Source organism: Miscanthus floridulus, chromosome 16 (assembly GCF_019320115.1).
Source record: "Miscanthus floridulus cultivar M001 chromosome 16, ASM1932011v1, whole genome shotgun sequence".
NCBI lineage: Eukaryota > Viridiplantae > Streptophyta > Magnoliopsida > Poales > Poaceae > Miscanthus > Miscanthus floridulus.
The window spans coordinates 27,202,055-27,223,735 of NC_089595.1; the positions used below are offsets into that span (position 1 = coordinate 27,202,055).

The 21,681-nt window shown below is 42.1% G+C and overlaps 1 protein-coding gene across 1 annotated transcript; it reads left to right on the top strand.

The window, feature by feature from the left end:
• The first annotated feature begins 3,767 nt into the window (after nucleotides 1–3,767).
• On the top strand, nucleotides 3,768–5,007 carry LOC136513243 (glutathione S-transferase 4-like). Its single transcript, XM_066507242.1, has 3 exons — nucleotides 3,768–4,094; nucleotides 4,217–4,265; nucleotides 4,395–5,007. The coding sequence occupies exons 1-3, from the start codon at nucleotides 3,939–3,941 to the stop codon at nucleotides 4,859–4,861; spliced, it is 672 nt and encodes a 223-aa protein (XP_066363339.1). The 5' UTR covers nucleotides 3,768–3,938; the 3' UTR covers nucleotides 4,862–5,007.
• The last annotated feature ends 16,674 nt before the right edge of the window (nucleotides 5,008–21,681 follow it).

A 21,681-nucleotide genomic window follows, 5' to 3' on the forward strand; every position in this document is an offset into this window, starting at 1 on the left:
GACGTCCTCGTCGAGAGCGAGGCGCATGTGGTGACTTTGTGAATCTCGTGATCTGCTGGCTCATAGTCCTTCGGAGGTGCTCATGGGGGTAGGATTTGCGTACCTATGTTCATAGGGGTGAGTGTGCATGTAATTCTAAAAAATATATAGGTGGACTAGTGAAAATTGGAATCTCGGAAACAGGATCCATTTGCTCGGGCGTGGCCTTGCTGCGCCAATTGTTTGGGCTCCACCAGCTGTCTGAATTCCTTAAATTGACGCCAGGTGATCCCAGCAAGTTCCTGCTGTTCCCTTCCACTATCACCCTCCCTCACCTTATTTCTTTCCCACCATAAATTATTCAACAAAATAGCTACCAACGCACTCTTCTCAGGTTTCAGACGGAGAACGGCTTCTATGCACTGTTTGGCGTCCGGCAAGGTGCACAGCTGCAGTCTGACATCCTCCAAACCCAACTCCTGCCACAATTTCTTAGACCATTTGCATTTGAAAAAGAGATGGCCTCCATCCTCATCAAACCTCTGGCAAACAAAACAAATTGTATCAAGTTCCATCCCCCTTCTCTTCAGGTTACATTTCAGAGCCAGAGAGTTATTGGCAAGCCTCCAAATGAAATGCTTTACTCTGTTAGGACACTGAACATTCCAGATTTCCTTCCATAAACTCCCCATTACAACTCCATTACTAGAAGAGGCCACCCCCTGTATACTCTCTCTCTGCTCCCTTTCACACTGCACCCAATAGGCAGACTTTACAGAGAACATGCCCTTTTGATCATAGTGCCAAGCCACGATGTCATCCATTTCAGTATGGACAGGAAGAGACAATACGATTCTAGCATCCTCTTCACAGAAAGTGTCCAATACCAGATCTTCATCCCACTCGCCATAAACTGGATCGATCAGGTACTGAACTTTTGTCAGCAGTGATTGTCCTCTGGTCGTCATGGGCCTGCGAGTGGACCCCCTTGGCAACCAAGGATCTTGCCATATTCTTATATTTTCTCCATTGCCCACTCTCCATATGATGCCCTCTTTGAGCAGATCTATACCTCGTGATATACTTCTCCACGTGTAGGACATACCCCTTTACTGCTAGCCTGTAACACATCACAATCTGGAAAATACTTGGCTTTTAAAACTGGAGCACATAAAGATGAAGGGTCCTGCAGTAGGCGCCAGCCTTGCTTAGCAAGCATGGCCAAATTGAAACAATGGATACCTCTAAAACCCATTCCTCCTTCTTTCTTAGGTTTCTTCATCTTATCCCAGCTAACCCAATGCATCTTCCTTTCTTTATCATGTTGGCTCCACCAGAATTTACATATGAGCGCACTGATTTGATCGCACAAATTTTTTGTAAGATCAAAACAGCCCATCGCATATGTTGGGACCGCTTGAGCCACAGCCTTTATCAACACTTCTTTGCCGGCATTTGACAATAATCGTTCCTTCCATCCCTGAATCCTTTGCCACACCTTATCTTTTAAATATTCAAAGGTCCTACTCCGTGAGCTGCCAACATGGATCGGAAGGCCTAAATATTTATCATTGAAAGATTCCTGTGTCAACTGCAGCTCTCCCATCACCTCTTGCTTGCACTGATCAGTAGTGTTTCGACTAAAGAAAATAGCCGACTTATCCTTATTTATCATTTGACCTGAACAAACTTCATATATGTGGAGCACTTCCTGCAGTTTTGCTGCATCTTCCTTGGTAGCCCGAATCACAATAAGCGAGTCATCCGCAAAAAGGAGATGAGAGATACTTGGCGCCCTACGACATACCTTCACTCCTCTGATCATACCATCATCTTCGGCCTTTTGCAGCAATGCCGAGAAGCCCTCAGCACATAAAAGAAAGAGATAAGGTGATAATGGATCACCTTGCCGCAACACTCTTTCAGGATTGATCTCATCCGTTAGAACACCATTAACCTTGACTTTATATTTAACGGACGATACACAGTTCATAATAAGATTTATTCATCTACCATCAAAACCCATTCTCTCCATCATGGCCTGCAAGAAAGGCCATTCTACCCTGTCATATGCTTTACTCATATCAAGTTTAATAGCAGCATAACCTTGCCCCCCCCCCCCCCCCCCCCCCCCCCCCCCCTTTCTTTTTCCTTCTCATGTAATGCAAAACTTCATAACCAATCAGGGTATTATCAGATATCAGTCTACCAGGGACAAAGGCACTCTGTGGAGGAGAGATAATCCCTGGGAGTATGGCTTTCAATCTATTTGCTAGCACCTTTGAGACAATCTTATATAAGACATTGCAAAGACTTATAGGCCTTAGATCTTTTACCTGCTCTGGCTTTCTCACTTTCGGTATTAGCGTGATATTTGTATTATTCCACTCTGTCGGCAATAAACCCCCATTAAGAACAGCCAGCACCTCTGATGTCACCTTCTCACCAACTAAATGTCAAATGGTACGTCATCGATCCTAGCAATCGGTCAATGATCGATGGATACCGTCGCTCCCGCCTTAACCCAGAAGGGATGGCCGGCTGGGTCACAAGTGGGCCACTATCGGGCTGCTTGCGTGCTCATTAGATGAACATGATTTTGCTCCGCTGGTGGGCCACACAGTTCTAAGGGCAAACAAATGTTTTTCTTTGTTGAATTTATTATGCTAGGGCAAAAAAATGTTTTTTATTGTATTTACTGTTTTGTTAGTTTTCTTCAGTGAATTAGTTTTTTTTAAAGTATAGACAAATAAGTTTATTGCCTAAGAACAATGTTTACTTCCCAGTTTTGATAATTTAATCCCCAAGATATTTCAGTAGACAATTAAATGTGACCTTTGGAATATCTTTGTTCAGAATGTTTAAGTCTTTGAGCTATTAGTTTAATTCCTAATAATTTTTAATTCACAAGATAATGTAATTGTTCTGATTTCCACGGAAAACACAATGCACGAAGGTTTTAGTGCCAAAAGTTTAATTGGGAGTTATTGAAGAGGGTTTTTTTCCGATCTTGCAAAAAAAAAAGGCAAGGATTGGGAGAAGATTTAGGATACTCTTGGAGACGATGGTTTTATCACGTTTAGCAATGTGCACTAGACTTCATAGTTGCTTTCAGTCTAGCCTTGACACTATCGTTTCAGCATAGGCGCCTAAGGTCCCATTTGGATCAAGTTTGCTGCTAATAATTAGCTCCTTTGAATCCAAACAAATCCAGCTAATTCTTAGCCAATACGTAACTAACAACTATTTTACTGGTCGGGTCAAACCAGCTAATATTAGGTAGCAAACTTTTTTTTTCTAATGTTACTAACTTACTATGATGATAGTAGGAGCTGATATAAATGAAGATAAGAATTTCCAGGAAAGTGTCTCTGACTGATGTGAGAAACGCTTGGGCCCCGTTTAGTTCCCCTCAAAACTCAAAAATTTTTGCGCAGTATCCGTCACATCAAATCTTGCGGCACATGCATGGAGTACTAAATGTAGACGAAAAAAAAACTAATTACACAGTTGGGTGAGAAATCGCGAGACGAAACTTTCGAACCTAATTAGTCCATAATTAGACACTAATTACCAAATACAAACAAAAATGCTACCATACCCAAACCCCTAAAATTTTCGGATATAAACGGGGCCTTGTTAGCTGCTGCTCAGTGCACTCACGCGTTTGCCTGCCAGCGGGCTCGCACTTAATCCCTAGCCGCCTACGTAAGCAACGACGTCACGCGTTCACCCTCCCGTTGACCAAAATACTAATTCACTTCTTCCTCTCCCCCAAGCAGCAGCGCCAGCGTCATCTCTCATCTCTCTTCCTCCTCTCTCGCTCCTGTATAAGTAGCGGCCTGCAGCAGGCAGAAGGTGCACATCCATCAACCATTTCTAGCTGCTGAGCTCTCGATCTCGCGCGCACTCAAGGAGCTAGAGCTAGTCGTAGCACTCGCGAGAGTAGAGAGGAAGCCATGGCTACGCCGGCGGTGAAGGTGTACGGGTGGGCTATCTCGCCGTTCGTGTCGCGGGCTCTGCTGGCGCTCGAGGAGGCCGGCGTCGACTACGAGCTCGTCCCCATGAGCCGCCAGGCCGGCGACCACCGCCGCCCGGAGCACCTCGCCAGGAACGTACGTACCTCTCGACCCACCATGAATTTGTTTGTTGGTTTCACTTTCACTCCGCTCATCGGCCATCCCTCGCTTCGCCGCCGACGCCGACTGACACGCGCTCCTGTGCTTAATTACTGCAGCCTTTCGAGAAGGTGCCGGTGCTCGAGGACGGCGACCTCACGCTCTTCGGTAAGTTCATCATCATCCATCGGGCGTGCCATAGATTCGTTATGAAAATATATTTTATGATTAATCTAATAATATTAATTTTAATATATATTTAGTCAAATTTAAGATTATTTAATATATATTTTGCAGAATCTCGTGCGATCGCGAGGCACGTTCTCCGCAAGCACAAGCCAGAGCTGCTAGGCACCGCCGGCAACCTGGAGCAGGCGGCACTGGTGGACGTGTGGCTTGAGGTGGAGGCCCACCAGCTGAGCCCGTTGGCGATCGCCATCGTGGTAGAGTGCATCTTCACGCCCTTCCTCGGCCGCGAACGCAACCAGGCCGTCGTCGACGAGAATGTGGAGAAGCTCAAGAAGGTGCTGGAGGTGTATGAGGCACGGTTGAGCCAAAGCAAGTATCTCGCCGGCGACTTCCTTAGCCTCGCGGACCTCAGCCACTTCACCATCATGCACTGCTTCATGGCCACAGAGTATGCCACCCTAGTTGAGGCGCTCCCGCACGTCAGCGCCTGGTGGGAGAGCCTCGCCGCGCGCCCGGCGACCAAGAAGGTGGCCGAGTTCATGCCAGTTGGCACGGCCGGGGCACCCCAGAAATAGGAGTGACGATGAAAAGTGATGTGTGTTTTGTGTTTAATTACTTTTCCATATGTATTGTAGTTTGTGTGTGTGTGTGTGTTTATATATTTGTCTTTTGCTGCTTCCTCCACAGAATAATAGATATTTGGAAATTTAATGTATTTCATCACATTGAGTAAAAAATTTTCATTGGATTTCATATCGCTGTGTAACAGATATCGTCATCGAATTAGGCGGATGGCCGCAACTACACACGGTTAAGCATTTTTTTTTCTTGACTAGAGGTGGTTTTCACGACAGCCTCAACCAACTCCAGAAGTCATCTGTCTTTACTTCTCTAGAAAAAGAAGTCATCTGCCAACTATGTTTAGAAATTAAGTTATAGAGGTGGTTGGAGACCTGACTCATTACTAGAATTTGATTTAAAGAAACAAAAAACAACATTATTGCTCCAGCGCCCAAGGGCCGCGACACATACCAATGCAATGGCACTTATTATTGATTTTAAGTTATATTAAAACTCTATTACAAGAAACTGGTTAGTTGTTACTTTGCATAAGTGTATACAATTTAACTGAAATATTATGATATATCAATACTAATAGTTTAAATGCCGCAATATCTTTTTTATAAAATAGTACTACTATGCATATTATTTTTTTAGAAGAAATTTAACATTTTGAGTGTCATGGTGCCGACATGAAATGATTATTAATAAATGCCATTGAAGTAACAGGACCTTGAACCTAAAATATAAATAAAAAATTAAGTCGAAATACAACAAGCATTAGAGTTTAAACTTAATAACTGAATGAAAAATCAAGAACTAACAAGATCAAAAGTCAAATAGGACCCATGATGCCATAGAATGGATTCAATGAAAGCTGATTACAACTAAATACACATTAGAAACCAGTAGGGATAAAGCAAATACATATAGAGTATTGATAACTTTATGACAAACTAGATAGAGAATATAGATTATCTAAATAGGCATTGTAGTACGAAATGAATAGAGAGACTAAAGATTTAAATTTTGATTAGTTTAAAGTACTAATAAAATTAATACTTATGTAACATAACATTCTATATTGCATTTGACCATTTGTGTTGGTTTGAAAAGAAAGTCCAATGGCGTAAGGCATTTATGTTGAACCTGGCCAACTGATAACGATACGCATTGACCGTACCAACCTCAGACATCACGGCGCTTCTTTTCTTTTTGGTACTTCTAGATTGATTTTCTGCCTGCTGCGGTCCACTTTGGCGATAGGCTGTGACATCCGGCCTAGTTTGGGATTTGGCCTATAGTGATCCATATGCAAGTTAATGAGATATTATAGAGAGTTTAGTCCCATCTTGGTTGTTAAAAGTGGGATAGACCAACATATAAGGCTTCTAGAGTCCATCCCACCATCCCCGGGTTGATCCTTTTACGCAAAGCGAGGACGAAAATGTAAGTGGGATGGTGGTAGGTGTGGTTCGCTCAACGTGCAGAGTGGATCTGAGCCGTTTGGATTCTGGGGCGTTACAAATGGTATCAGAGCTGACCTTCGCGGCCACGGGCGCGTGCGGGTCAGGTGTGCGGACATGGGGTTCATTGCGCGTGTAGGCCCTGCGGGGTGCACGGCATGGCACATGTGTCGGCACTGGACGTACGGTCGTGTGTGCTAAGAGGGAACGTTCCTGGTCATCGTTTGCCCGGTTGTGGGTGTGTTGGGCCGACGAGGATGTCGGTTCCTTTGAGGGGGGGGGGTGTATGTGACATCTGGCCTAGTTTGGAATTTGGCCTATAGTGGCCCATATGCAGGTTAATGAGATATTGTAGAGAGTTTAGTCCCACCTTGATTGTTAAAGGTGTTATATACCAACATATAAGGCTTCTAGAGTCCATACCACCATCCCCGGGTTAATCCTTTTACGCGAAGCGAGGACGAAAGTATAAGTGGGATGATGATAGGTGTGGTTCGCTCAACGTGCAGAGTGGATCTGAGCTGTTTGAACTCTGGGGGGTTACATAGGCTATCGCTCTTTAGTACTCCCTTCGTGTCGGTAAAAGAAGTCGCTTTAGACGATGATACGGTTTCCAAAACATAACTTTGACTTTATTTTTCTATAAAAATATTTATTTAAAAGTGATATATGTATACTTTTATGAAAGTATATTTCAAGACAAATCTATTCATATAGTTTCACAATTCCAAACTCAACACCTTAAAAGTTATTTATAATTTATATTCTTAATGCTTGACACAAACCTTGTCTAAAACGACTTCTTTTACCAACCTGAAGGGAGTAATTTGTTTATGAAAAAAATATTTAATGATTAATTATAGATCTGGGCTGTCGGTGGCCGAAGGACGACTACTCAGGTGTGGACAAGCTGAAGTGGCAGCCGACCACCATTGATGGGCCCTAGCCGACTGGACCGTTGTTGGGCGATGGAGCTTCGATATGCTTGTCAAGGTGAAAAAAAGTACGGATATTTTCCGATCGTATTTAAGATCGAATCCGTTTAGAGGAATTTAAATCTATCCGTTTCTGAGTCTAGATATTCAACATCCGATACCGTATTCGTATTTAAATACTTAAATCGCATATTTATGATGTCGATATCCAATCGTATCCTATCTAGCACGGTTAACACTATCCGTATTCGAATACAAATCCTGATAAAAATATAAAAACAAATATAATACCAATTATCCAATCCGTTTTTATCCCTACAATCAGTAGGCCGCTGTTTTTTTTTTGAGGGGATCAGTAGGCCGCTGATGACCTATCAGTACCTGATCGTGATTGGCGATAGAAATATCGGACCATTCGCCGATAAAAGGCCTATCAGAAGTGGGACTGCTGATTAGAATTTTTACACCTTTATATTGCTTAAGAATATGACGTGCATTACATCTTTTGTTATGCGTATTGTTCTTGACAATATGATCATTATGCGTGGCATTACATTATCTTCTAGCGGAACATCTGGTCATACCGGATAAAGGCTATAAAAGATACTAGGTCGGGTTTTTATTACTGAGGTGGAGAGAAGAGGAGAAAGAAAGAAAAGCATCAAGCTATAAAGTAACAACTAGCTAATACACGGGCTCCAAAAATCTCTATGAGAGAACGAAGGGGTTAGATATTTCAATTGAAAAGTACTATTATATGAATGAGCTATTAGAGAATGTCTAGTAACAAGAGAGGATGTTGTTATATTATTATAATTATTGGTATAAAGTTACTACTACAATAATGAAACGGAAATACTACGCATAGGGTACGGACACCCCTTCGTGTCCACGTATACTAGCCCAATAAACCTATGCTCTGAGCCCGCTCGTTTTTTACGGTATCCACGTCCGTCTTTTATGCTACGCCGGTTGGATAAGGAAAGGAGATGGAGAACCTACTCTGCACGTCAACGGTTACCCAGCCTGCTCATGCTCTGTTGGCTGCCTTGCTGCTCCTGCTCTACGGCTCGTTCTGCCAACGACGGTCACTTCGCGCTGCTGCTTCCCCTGCTCCACCGCGCCGCCCCGCTGCTTCTGCTCTACGGCCCGCTTTGCCTGATGGTGCGGGCACTGCCGCGCCCACACGTGGTGACCGCTCCCTCGGCCGCTAGCTAGCCACTAAGGCCGCTGCGCAAGGAGAAGCGTCGAGCCCTAGTGCGGAAACCCTCCGGCCTCGCCTCCTACTACGGCTGCAACGCCTGATGCAGATGGCGAAGGTGGCTGCACCGAGATAGATGCATGTTGCAAGTATGCATTTTAAATGTTTAAGATGTTTTTGAGGAATGTTGCAAGTGTTTCATAAAGATGTTGCAAAAGTAGATTGAAATGTGGTGCAGATGTTGCAATGGGCTATATACATATATTCCAAGTGTATGTTCTAAATGTTTCATCTGTTTTAGAAGTATGTTGCAGAAACTAGATCGGGATGTTGCATATATATGCAAGTGTTTCAGGTGTTTTCATACGTATGTTGCAAGTGTTTCATCTTGATGTTTGCAATGACTTCACACGTGTTTCAAGTTTTTTCTGGTGTTTTGCAAGTGTTTCAGACATATGTTGCAAGTGTTTCAGCTGTTTTAGACGTATATTACAAGTGTTTCGTCTGGATGTTGCAAAAGTAGATCGGGTGTTGTACATGTTGGAATGCGCATGAAAAAGCGGAGGGGACGGGAGTGGTCCCTGCGTGCGGTCTGGCGGCGCGGGCATCATCCCGGGCGGCGTGAACCCCGCGTGGCCGCGTGAAATGCAGGCTCGGGCAGGGGCGTGCTGGGCCGAGCGCGTGGAACGGGAGTGCAGCGCGGCCGTCCGTCCGGACGTCCAGGCGCTAGCACTGCCTATAAGTTGAGCATCTTAAGTTGAGCCGTTCGGCTAATAGTTTCCGCGGCTGATAAGTGAAAGCTCTAGTTTGATTTTGGTAAATTGATGAAACCCTATGTGTTAACCTAGTTTATCAAGTGATCATGAGATAGGTAGCACATTCCAAGTGGTGAAGCAAATGAAGATCATAAAGATGGTGACGCCATGGTGATGATCAAGTGCTTGGACTTGGAAAGAAGAAAGAGAAAAACAAAAGGCTCAAGGCAAAGGTATAAACCATAGGAGCTATTTTGTTTTGATGATCAAGACACTTAGAGAGTGTGATCACATTTAGGTTCGATAGCCGTACTATTAAGAGGGGTGAAACTAGTATCGGAATGCGGTTACCAAAGTGCCACTAGAAGCTCTAACTCATTGCATATGCATTTAGGATCTAGTGGAGTGCTAAGACCCTTGAAAATATTTGTGAAAATATGCTAACACATGTGCACAAGGTGATACACTTGGTGGTTGGCACATTTGAGCAAGGGTGAAGAAGATAGAGTTGAAAAGGAGCTAGTCGCGCTAGTTACAGAGTGACCGGACGCGTCCGGTATGGTGACCGGACACGTTCGGTATTTGGCGACGAACTCAGCGATCGGACGCGTCCGGTCGCCACACCGGACATGTCCGGTGTGAATCAGCTAACGTAGTATTCGGCAGAACAGTTGATCGGACGCTGGCAGCGTCTGGTCCAGTGTGACCGGACGCGTCCGGTCGAGTGTGGATGCTTATTGTACTCGACCGGACGCTGAGGCTCAGCGTCCGGTCAGTTTCTAACAGACACGTCCGGTCGGCCCTAGGGCTTACTGGACTCGACCGGACGCAGCGGCTCAGCGTCTGGTCAGTTGTGTTTGAGCGTCCGGTCGTCGGCAGAAAGGGCAGCAACGGCTATGTTGGTTTGGACTGGACACGTGGCAGTCCGGGAGCTACCGGACATGTCTGGTAGGCTGACCGGACGCGTCCTGTATTCACGAATGGAGCGTCTAGTGCTGCGTCCAGTCACCCTGCGCTATACCCAATGAAGGGGTATAACGGCTCTATTTCGTGGAGGCTTCTATTTAAGCCCCATGGCCGGTTGAAGCTCATACTTTTGGCCATTTTCATTGACATAGCAACCTTGTGAGCTTACCCAAAGCCCTCCCACTCATCTCCATCATTGATTCATCATCTTTGTGAGATTGGGAGAGAATCCAAGTGCATTGCTTGAGTGTTTGCATCTAGAGGCACGTGGTGTTCGTGTTTCGCTGTGAATTTCGCTTGTTACTCTTGGTGGTTGCCGCCACCTAGACGGCTTGGAGCAGCGAGGATGTTGAACGGAGGGTGATGATTGTCTCTGGCTCCGATCGTAGTGATTGTGAGGGGTTCTTGACCTTTCTCCAGTGGAGAGCCAAAGGGTTTGGCGTGTGAAGCCAATTAGCGCATGAACCTCTAAGTGAGTGAATCGCCACAACGAGGACTAGCTTACCGGCAAGCAAGTGAACCTCGGTAAAAATCATTGTGTTCATCATTGATTCCGAGGTGATTGGTCTCCATTGTTGTTCATCCTTGCGATTGATTGATTTCTTCATCTACACGGCGATATAACCTTCTTGATCACTCTTTTTATTTTACCGCAAACTAGTTGACAAGCTCTTTAGTGTAGCTAGTTGTGAGAACTTGCTTGCTTGGTTGGTGTGGCTCTTTAGTTAGCCTTTGAGAGCACACTAATATAGGGTAGTGTCATAGCTATTGTGTGAATAGACACTATCTAAACTAGAATTGTGGTAGGTGGCTTGTATTTTGAGTAGGCTAGCGCAACACTTGCTTCGCCTCATAATTATCTAACCATTTTGTTAAGTGTTGTTATACAAATTTTTATTAGGCTATTCAACCCCCCTCTAGCCATTAGGACCTTTCAAGTGGTATCGGAGCCGAGGTCATCGTTATTTGAGGCTTAACAACCTTCGGTGTTAAAATGGCTCAAATCAACAACACCAAGAAGCCACCCCAATTTAATGGCTCAAATTACTCTTATTGGAAGTCAAAGATGACCACACATATCAAGTCAATCAATAGAAAGGTGTGGAAGGTGGTAGAAACCAAAATTGAGATCGAGGATCTGGAAAATCCCACCACGGCCAAAGAAGTGCTTCTCCAAAATAATGACATTGCTCTAAATGCCATTCTTGATGCAATTGATGTGAGAACATTTGAGCAAATCAAGAATATTGAGATGGCTCATGAAGCTTGGAAGAAATTGGAAGAATCATTTGAGGGCACTCAAGCCGTGAAGGGTGCAAAGGCATATATTCTCAAAGAGAAGTTTGCAAGCTTCAAGATGAAGAAAGATGAGAGTGTGCCGGACATGTTCCATCGGATGGAAGTGATTGTCAATGATCTCAAAGCACTTGGTGAGAAGATAGAGGATAAGGACTTCTCCAATAAATTCTTGAGATGTTTGCTCGCAAGATTTGGCATGTTGATCACCTTACTAGTGAGGATCGGTTTGAACACAATGACACCAAACCAAATCATGGGAGATATCATGACTGATGATGCTTATAGAGATGATGATGAGAAGGAAGAAAAGAGGGAGAAGAAAGATGAGAAGAAGGATGACAAGAAGAAGAGTGTGGCATTCAAGGCCACATCATCCAAGGGTAAAGCTAAACAAGAAACATCAAGTGAAGAGGATGATTCATGGGATGATGATGATGATGAGAAGATGGCTCTCTTTATCAAAAGATTTGGCAAGTTCATGGTGAAGAAGGGATACCGTGTAAGAAGAAAGAAATCTTCATCCAAGAACAAAGAAGAGTCAAGAAGGTGCTTCAAGTGTGGAAGCAAAGATCATCTTATCGCCCAATACCCATACAATAGCGACAATGATGATGACAACAAGAAGAACAAGAAGGACAAAAAGAAAAAGAAAGAGAAGAAGGATAAGATGGCCTTCAAGAAGAAGAAGGATGATTCATATGTAGTCACTTGGGATAGTGATGCTTCATCAAGTGATGATGATGATGATAGTGATGACAACAAAATCACCAAGAAGAAGGTTCATGCAAGCATTGCTATAAATAAGAAGCCTTCTCTCTTCGAATCTTCATGGCTAAGGCCACTAAGGTACAATCTTGTGATGATGGAAGTGATGAAGAATATGATGATGATAATGAACATGAAAATGAATATGATAGTGATAGTGATAATGATGAACCAACTAAGGATGAATTATTTGACATGCTAGAAGATGCTAAAGAACACTTTGACATTAAGAGAAGAGAATGCAAGAGCTTAAATAAGGAGGTAAAGGCCCTTAAGCCAGCCCTTGATGAGCTCAAAGCAACTCATGAGAAGCTAGAGGAAGCCCATGAGAAGCTTGGCAAGGCTCACAAAAAGCTTGAAAAGGCTCATTCCACTTTGCTTAATGAACAAGATAAAAAGAAGCATGTTGAAACTTATGATATAGGTGTAACTTATGATTTAATTGATACATCACTATCTCTACCTATCATTGTTGCTCCTACTAATCCTTCTTGTAGTACATCTACTTCCACCTCATCTAGTAGTGATGGTCTCACTTGTGATGCCGCACTAATGGTTGAGAATGAGAACCTCAAGAAGGAGGTCACTAAGCTCACTCACACTTTGGCTAAGGCCTATGGTGGTGAGGACCGCTTGCTTATATGCTTGGGTAGCCAAAGAGCTTATCTCTACAAAGAGGGATTGGGCTATACCCCCAAGAAAGGCAAGGCGGCCTTTGCTCCTCACAAGACTAGTTTTGTGAAGAACAATGGTCAGTTTTGCACTAGTTGCAAGCAAGTTGGTCATAAAGAGCAATAGTGCAAAAATAAGAGCAAAAATGCTAATGTATCCTCCCTTAAGCTTGATTCATGCTATATGCTTACTAAGAGTACAAATGTTGTGAAGGCTAAGTTCATTGGTAAACCATGGATGGACTCAAAGAAGAAAGCCATTTAGGTACCAAAGAGCTTAGTGACTAATCTTCAAGGACCCAAGCAAGTTTGGGTACCTAAAAAAAATTGATCTTCTTTTGTAGGTCAATTACAAAGCCAGAGGAAGGCATTGGGTTTTTGATAGTGGGTGTACTCAACACATGACCGATGATGCAAGAATGTTCAACTCAATCAACACCAATGGCAATGATGGTTATGATAGTATCATATTTGGTGCTAATGGCAAAGGCAAGGTCAAAGGGCTTGGTTAGATTGCAATATCCAATGACATGAGCATATCCAATGTGTTGCTAGTTGAGAGCTTGAATTTCAATTTGCTATCCGTGACTCAATTGTGTGATCTTGGATTTAAATACATATTTGGAGTAGATGATGTAGAGATCATAAGTGTAGATGGCTCAACTTGATCTTCAACGGCTTTAGATATGAGAATCTATACTTGGTTGATTTCAATGCTAGTGAAGCTAAATTATCTACATGCTTGTTCACTAAGTCTAGCATGGGTTGGTTATGGCATAGAAGGCTTGGTCATGTTAGAATAAAACAATTGAATAGATTGGTTAAGCATGACTTGGTTAGAGGCTTGAAAGATGTTGTGTTTGAAAAGGATAAGCTTTGTAGCTCTTGTCAAGCCGACAAACAAGTTGGAAACACCCATCCTAAGAAAAGCATGATGAGCACTAGTAAAGCATTTGAGTTGTTGCACATAGATTTGTTTGGGCCAACACAATACACTAGTATCGGTGGTAACAAATATGGCTTTGTGATAGTGGATAACTACACTAGATATACATGGGTATTCTTTCTAGTGGACAAATGTGATGTATTTGCAACATTCAAATCATTTGTCAAAGGCATTCACAATGAATTTGAAACAACCATCAAGAGAGTTAGAAGTGACAATGGTAGTGAGTTCAAGAACACTAAAATTGATGAGTTATGTGATGAATTCAGAATTAGACATCAATTCTCGGCCAAGTATACTCCTCAATCAAATGGCCTTGTTGAGAGGAAGAATAGAACACTCATTGATATGACAAGGTCTATGCTTAGTAAGTATAATGTGAGTCAATCCTTTTGGGCCGAAGCTATCAACACGGCTTGCTATTGTAGCAACCGCCTCTATTGTCACCGATTGAAAGAAAAGACACCATATGAGCTCTTGAATGGTAGAAAGCCCAACATTGCATATTTTTGGTCTTTGGTTGCAAATGCTATATCTTAAAGAAAGGCACAAGATTGGGCAAGTTCGATAAGAAATGTGATGAAGGATTCCTACTTGGCTATTCCACTACAAGCAAAGCATATAGAGTTTGGAATTTGGATAGTGGTACTCTTGAGAAAGTTCATGATATTGAATTTGATGAAACCAAGGGTTCACAAGTAGAGAATGAGAATTTAGAAGATGTTAGAGGCACTCAACTTTCAAATGTCATGAAGAACATGGATATTAGTGAATTGAGGCCTAGTCAAGTAAATGATGGTGAAGATGATCAAGTGCAAGTGCTCTCCAACTCAAATGTGCAAGATAATACAAATCAAGTTAGTGCAAGTGGCTCTCATGACAATGAACAAGATCAAGTGGCTCATACATCATCTCAACCAAATGATCAAGCAAGTGCAAGCAATCAAGTTCCAATACTCCAACTAATAAATATTGCAAGAGATCATCCATTGGACACTATCATTGGTGATATTTCAAGAGGTGTACAAACAAGATCAAGATTAGTATCATTTTGTGAACACTTCTCATTTGTGTCATCTATTGAACCAAAGAAGATAGATGAGGCATTGAAGGATGTTGATTGGGTAAATGCTATGCATAAAGAGTTGAATAACTTTATAAGAAATCAAGTATGGGAGATGGTAGAAAGACCAAAGGGACACAATGTGATTGGAACCAAATGGGTCTTTAGAAACAAGCAAGATCAAGATAGAATAGTAGTAAGGAACAAAGCAAGATTGGTAGCACAAGGCTATACTCAAGTTGAAGGTCTTGACTTTGGAGAAACATATGCCCCGGTTGCTAGATTGGAAGCAATTAGAATCTTGCTAGCCTATGCTTGTTGCCACAACATCAAGCTCTATCAAATAGATGTTAAGAGTGCATTTCTAAATAGCTACATCAATGAAGAAGTATATGTAGAGCAACCTCCCGATTTTGAAGATGATAAGAAGCCCAACAATGTATACAAGTTGAAGAAGGCATTGTATGGCTTGAAACAAGCACCTAGAGCATGGTATGAGAGATTGATGGACTTCCTCCTCTCTAAAGGGTTCATGATGGGCAAGATTGACACCACTCTTTTCATCAAGAAGATTGGAAAAGATCTATTTGTATTGCAAATCTATGTTGATGACATCATATTTGGATCAACCAATCAAGACTTTTGTGATGAATTTGGAAAGATGATGGCTAATGAGTTTGAGATATCCATGATTGGAGAATTGAGTTACTTTCTTAGTCTTCAAATTAAGCAATTAAAGAATGGTACATTTATGAGTCAAGACAAGTACATCAAGGACATGATCAAGAAGTTTAGCATGATTGATAGCAAAGTCATTAGCACACCAATGGGAACCAATGGCAACTTGGATAGTGATACAAGTGGTAATATGGTGGATCAAAAATTGTATCAGTCTATGATTGAAAGCCTACTCTATGTGACCGCATCAAGGTAAAGTTTAGTGTATGCATGTGTGCAAGATTTCAAGCCTCACCAAGAGAAAGTCATTTGAAGGCTACAAAGAGAATTTTGAGGTACTTGAAGTATACACTAAATGTTGGTTTATGGTATCCCAAAGGACCAAAGTTTGAGCTAGTTGGTTACTCTGACTCGGATTATGCGGGATGCAAGGTTGAAAGGAAGAGCACCTCGGGCACATGCCAATTGTTGGGAAGATCACTTGTTTTGTGGTCATCAAAGAAGCAAAATAGTGTGGCATTATCAACCGCCGAAGCTGAATATATATCCGCCAGTAGTTGTTGTGCCCAAGTACTTTGGATGAAGGCCACTTTGAGTGATTTTGGAATTAAGTTTAAGAAAGTGCCATTGCTATGTGACAATGAGAGTGAAATCAAGCTAACCAATAATCCGATTCAACATGCAAGAACTAAGCACATTGATGTCCGCCATCATTTCATAAGAGATCACCAACAAAAAGGGGATATTTGCATTGAGAGTGTAGGCACCGAAGATCAACTTACCGATATATTCACCAAGCCATTGGATGAGAAAAAGGTTTTGCAAGCTAAGGAATGAGTTGAACATATTGAATTTCTTAAATATGTGTTGATGCACCCCCCACTTATATGACATGCCTCTCCTTCGAGCAATCCAAGGTAAAAGTTGATTGGCATGGCATACATCCTTGCTAAGGAAATATTTAGTGCATCTAGTCATTTCTCCATTCTATTAGGCTCATTCATAAAAATCAAATGAATTTGATGTTTATATGGTATCACTATTGCTTCTATGCTTATTTTGATCTAGTGGTAGCATATGACATGTTTGTGGGCTTGTAAACCTAGTGTTTAATCTAGAAAATGAGTTATAAGTGTTTAACTCAACATGGTACAAGATAACCCTTATTTGGAGGTGTGAAGAAGCTTGTCCTTGGATCAAACCGAGTTAAATATCTTTGGCATATATTCTAGTTTGAACCAAATTCGGAACTTTGATCCTCCTCTCATTGATTGACATTGATAATCTCGACCCTACAAGTAATACTATCTATATTTTGAATCTTTATGGTCATTGATGACAAAGGGGGAGAGAAACAAAGATAGTAGTAAAAAATATAGCAGTAAAAATAGTGAAAAATGGGGAGAAATATCATAAATATCATAAAGGGAGAAAAACATAAAGATATGACAAAGGAAAGGGATCAACTAAAAACTTTTGAGCACACAAGTAGGGGGAGCAAGTTCATGAACTTGTATGGTGCATTTGAATGTACATTTCATATGTTTGCTTGCATAACACAAGTTTTAAAATTCAATATCTATGCTTGTGTGGTGTATGCTAGTTGTCGATTTGAATGATGAAATAAAAAACTAGCATGCATAGGATATCTAGTGATTTCACTTCTAAATATTTTCAAGTGGTATTGAGCTAACCATGGTGCTAAGGATGGTATATTGGTGCACTCTGATTGGTATCACGCTTCAAAGGTCCATCTTTTATACCTTAGCATCATTTGGTAGACATTGTCTCCTATATTTCCTATCTAAGCATATGTGCAAGCTACTATCCAAACTCTTAGCACATATGTAGGGGGAGCAATTGCTACTATTTAGGATTCATGAAACTTGTCCAAATTCTTTTACACGGCAAATATGCTTGGACAAGCAACATTGGTTCAATTGAATTTTAATTCATATCTTTGTATAAGGGTTGTCATCAATTACCAAAAAGGGGAGATTGAAAGCTCTAGTTTCATTTTGATAAAATGATGAAACCCTATGTGCTAATCTAGTTTATCAAGTGATCATGAGATAGGTAGCACATTCCAAGTGGTGAAGCAAATGAAGATCATAAAGATGGTGACGTCATGATGATGATCAAGTGCTTGGACTTAGAAAGAAGAAAGAGAAAAACAAAAGGCTCAAGGCAAAGATATAAACCATAGGAGCTATTTTGTTTTGGTGATCAAGACACTTAGAGAGTGTGATCACATTTATGTTCGATAGCCATACTATTAAGAGGGGTGAAACTAGTATCGGAATGCGGTTATCAAAGTGCCACTAGATGCTCTAACTCATTGCATATGCATTTAGGATCTAGTGGAGTGCTAACACCCTTGAAAATGTTTGTGAAAATATGCTAACATATGTGCACAAGATGATATACTTGGTGGTTGGCACATTTGAGCAAGGGTGAAGAAGATAGAGTTGAAAAGGAGCTAGTCGCGCTGGTTACAGAGTGACCGGACGCGTCCGGTATGGTGACCGGACACGTCTGGTATTTGGCGACGAACTCAGCGACCGAACGTGTTCGGTCGCCACACCAGACACGTCTGGTGTGAATCAGCTAACGCAGTATTCGGCAGAACAGTTGATTGGACGCTGGCAGCGTCCGGTCCGGTGTGACCGGACGTGTCCGGTCGAGCGTGGATGCTTACTGTACTCAACCGGATGCTGAGGCTCAGCGTCCGGTCAGTTTCTAACAGACACGTCCGGTTGGCCCTAGGGCTTACTGGACTCGACCAGACGCAGCGGCTCAGCGTCCGGTCATTTGTGTTTGAGCGTCCGGTCGTCGGCAGAAAGGGCAGCAATGGCTATGTTGGTTTGGACTAGACACGTGGCAGTCTGGGAGCTACCGGACACATCCGGTAGGCTGACCGGACGCGTCCGGTGCTGCGTTCGGTCGATTGGACTGGAGCGTCTGGTCACCCCACGCTGTGGGGTACAACGACTCTATTTCGTGGGGGCTTCTATTTAAGCCCCATGGCCGATTGAAGCTCATACTTTTGGCCATTTTCATTGACATAGCAACCTTGTGAGCTTATCCAAAGCCCTCCCACTTATCTCCATCATTGATTCATCATCTTTGTGAGATTGGGAGAGAATCCAAGTGCATTGCTTGAGTGTTTGCATCTAGAGACACTTGGTGTTCGTGTTTCGCTGTAGATTTCGCTTGTTACTCTTGGTGGTTGCCGCCACCTAGACGGCTTGGAGCAGCGAGGATCGTTGAGCGGAGGGTGGTGATTGTCTCCGGCTCCGATCGTGGTGATTGTGAGGGGTTTTTGACCTTTCCCCGATGGAGAGCCAAAAGGTACTCTAGTGGATTGCTCGTGGCTTGTGTGATTCTCATCTTGTGTTGGTTGTGCGGCACCCTATTGAGGGTTTGGCGTGTGAAGCCAATTAGCACGTGAACCTCCAAGTGAGTGAATCGCCACAACGAGGACTAGCTTGCCGGCAAGTAAGTGAACCTCGGTAAAAATCATTGTGTTCATAATTGATTCTGAGGTGATTGATCTTCATTGTTGTTCATTCTTGTGATTGATTGATTTCTTCATCTACACGGCAGTATAACCTTCTTGATCACTCTCTTTATTTTACCGTAAACTAGTTGACAAGCTCTTTAGTGTAGCTAGTTATGAGAGCTTGCTTGCTTGGTTGATGTGGCTCTTTAGTTAGCCTTTGAGAGCACACTAACATAGGGTAGTGTCATAGCTATTGTGTGAATAGACACTATCTAAACTAAAATTATGGTAGGTGGCTTACATTTTGAGTAGGCTAGCGCAACACTTGCTTCGCCTCATAATTGTCTAACCATTTTGTTAAGTGTTGTTGTAGAAATTTTTATTAGACTATTCATCCTCATCTAGCCATTAGGACATTTCAATAAGCCGGCTGATGCTAATTTGTTGTGAGAAAAAAAAACATTGTATCACGACTGATAAGCCGAGCGGATAAGTTCAAGCGTTATCCATTTCCTAATCATGACGTGCTAATTGTGGTGTGGGACGGAAAATAGCGTCTCCTCCTCCAAAAATCATGATGCGCGTACGAAAGGTGAAATTTTTGTATTTTAGTCGTTTCTAAAAACTATTTCTATAAATAGTTCCTCAGATTTTTTTTTTTGCAAAAATAGACTAAAGCTTGGCGTTAAATAATAAAACCGGCGTTTGGTCCTACCACGCCGAGTCGCCGACCATCAGTCACTTCAAAAACCGGCGACTCGCGCATCGGTTTGCTTCATGGCGACTTGCTGTTCCAGGTTGGGATTGGCCAGGAGATACGTACGTAACCTGATCTCTTGATTTCTCACTAGCTTCTTCTCTCTTAACGCTTCCGGTAGATCCGTAGATACCCAAATTTGTTGAGTATTCCTGCAAGCTAACTAACTTGCCAAAAGAAATATTGTGCACACTTTTAAAATATTTTTAGAAGATTAAAATAAGTTAGATATTTGATCTTGAGTAGTTCTCTTGATGAGAACAAGGACACCTGCGGAAGTATATTCGGTTCTGAGACATCAGAGCATCTCTAAGAATTCCCAAAACAATCTACCATGCCATAATTTTAGCAACATTAAAAAATATATCTCCAACAACTCCTAATCACACCTCCCAATTTTTTGGCACATGGAAAAATCGACCCAGTTGTGCGGATAAATACGCGCGCATCCATCGAGCCAACGTAAGGTTGAAGGACGTGGAAAAAAATAAGAAGTAGGACAGGGTTCTTGATATAAATGTACAAGAGAGAAACAAAGTATAAAACTGGCTAGGGTGATTTAGAAATAGTTCGGGATCATGTAAAATCACCTTCAACCTTTTAGGAGTGATTTTTGGAAAACCGTTGGAGAAACTTTTATTTGGTGCTCCCAATACTTTTTGGCCACTGGGAGAAAGTATATCTTAGGTATATGTATATCTTAAAAAGTAACTTTTTAAATAATTAACAAATCAACTAAATATAAATTAATGATAGGCTAATACTTTTTGGAAAACCGTTGGAGAAACCTTTCGCTCGTCGCAGAGCCCATCGAGGGTCCTCTGGGCCTCCGCCGGCTTCGTGTTCTCCCATCAAGCATCACCCTCGCCTCGGCCATCTCCCGTGCGAATGCCTGAAAGAAGAGAACACAGGGAAACCTTCGCCGCAAGGGGTTAGTGCGGCAGCGAAGAGGTTGCGAGGGCCCGAAAAAGGCCAAACATCAGGTGGGGTGCCCTGCTAGGGGCACCTCCCCCCAACATCAACTTTTATAGCTTACTAGCAAAAGTACACGTGCGTTGCAACGGAATCCAATATGTATATGAATCGAACATTGCATCATCGCTAGATGCGAGTTGGTAGAGGGGGTCACAAGTCCGGGTCAAATATGAGATACGGAGGATGTAACCCAATACGTATTGAAATGAGACCATGTATTCATCATCGCTAGAAGCTATTTTAACTCGTATGAGTCATATCCCGATAGGGGTGTAGGAAGAAACAAGATAAAATTTTGGGCGTTTTTTGTATATTGTTAAGGTATAAAAGCGTCAATATATAGATATAGATTAGCTTGGATGACAAAACTATTTTAGATTAGTTATAGTTGTACCATCTGCTGATCTAGATTGATTAGTGACAAAAATATCTATTTATTAGGAAACGATAAATTAGAGATCAAAGACACATAATACTATCATTATTATTTATTTTTTCTGTTTATATAACAATATAACAGGAGACAAAAAAAGAAGAAAAAATGGTCAAGATACTAAACGTGAGGGAAGTGGAAACCGAAAAAAATGAAAAAAAAGCAATCTAGCAAAGGACACGGAGGCAGCAACTCGCAACAGATTGGCCAACGAAAAAAATGAGTGGAGAGAAATTTTGCCTCTTTAATATTAGATATAGATTTGTTTGTTAGCCTATGAAAGCCTGAAACATATCTAATGGCTAGGTTAATTTGTGAACAAGATAAATATATCATTAACAAGTATTTTGATTAATCTATTATGCATCAGTGTCAGGTCATCAGGTGCAGCAAGTTATCTCGTCAGGCTAAATGTGCAAAGT

Excerpts from the sequence above, each read along its gene's own strand:
- LOC136513243 (XM_066507242.1), top strand. The coding sequence starts at position 3,939 with ATGGCTACGCCGGCGGTGAAGGTGTACGGGTGGGCTATCTCGCCGTTC. Across the intron at positions 4,095-4,216 it reads CGGAGCACCTCGCCAGGAAC|CCTTTCGAGAAGGTGCCGGT; the intron begins GTACGTACCTCT and ends TAATTACTGCAG. Across the intron at positions 4,266-4,394 it reads CGGCGACCTCACGCTCTTCG|AATCTCGTGCGATCGCGAGG; the intron begins GTAAGTTCATCA and ends TATATTTTGCAG.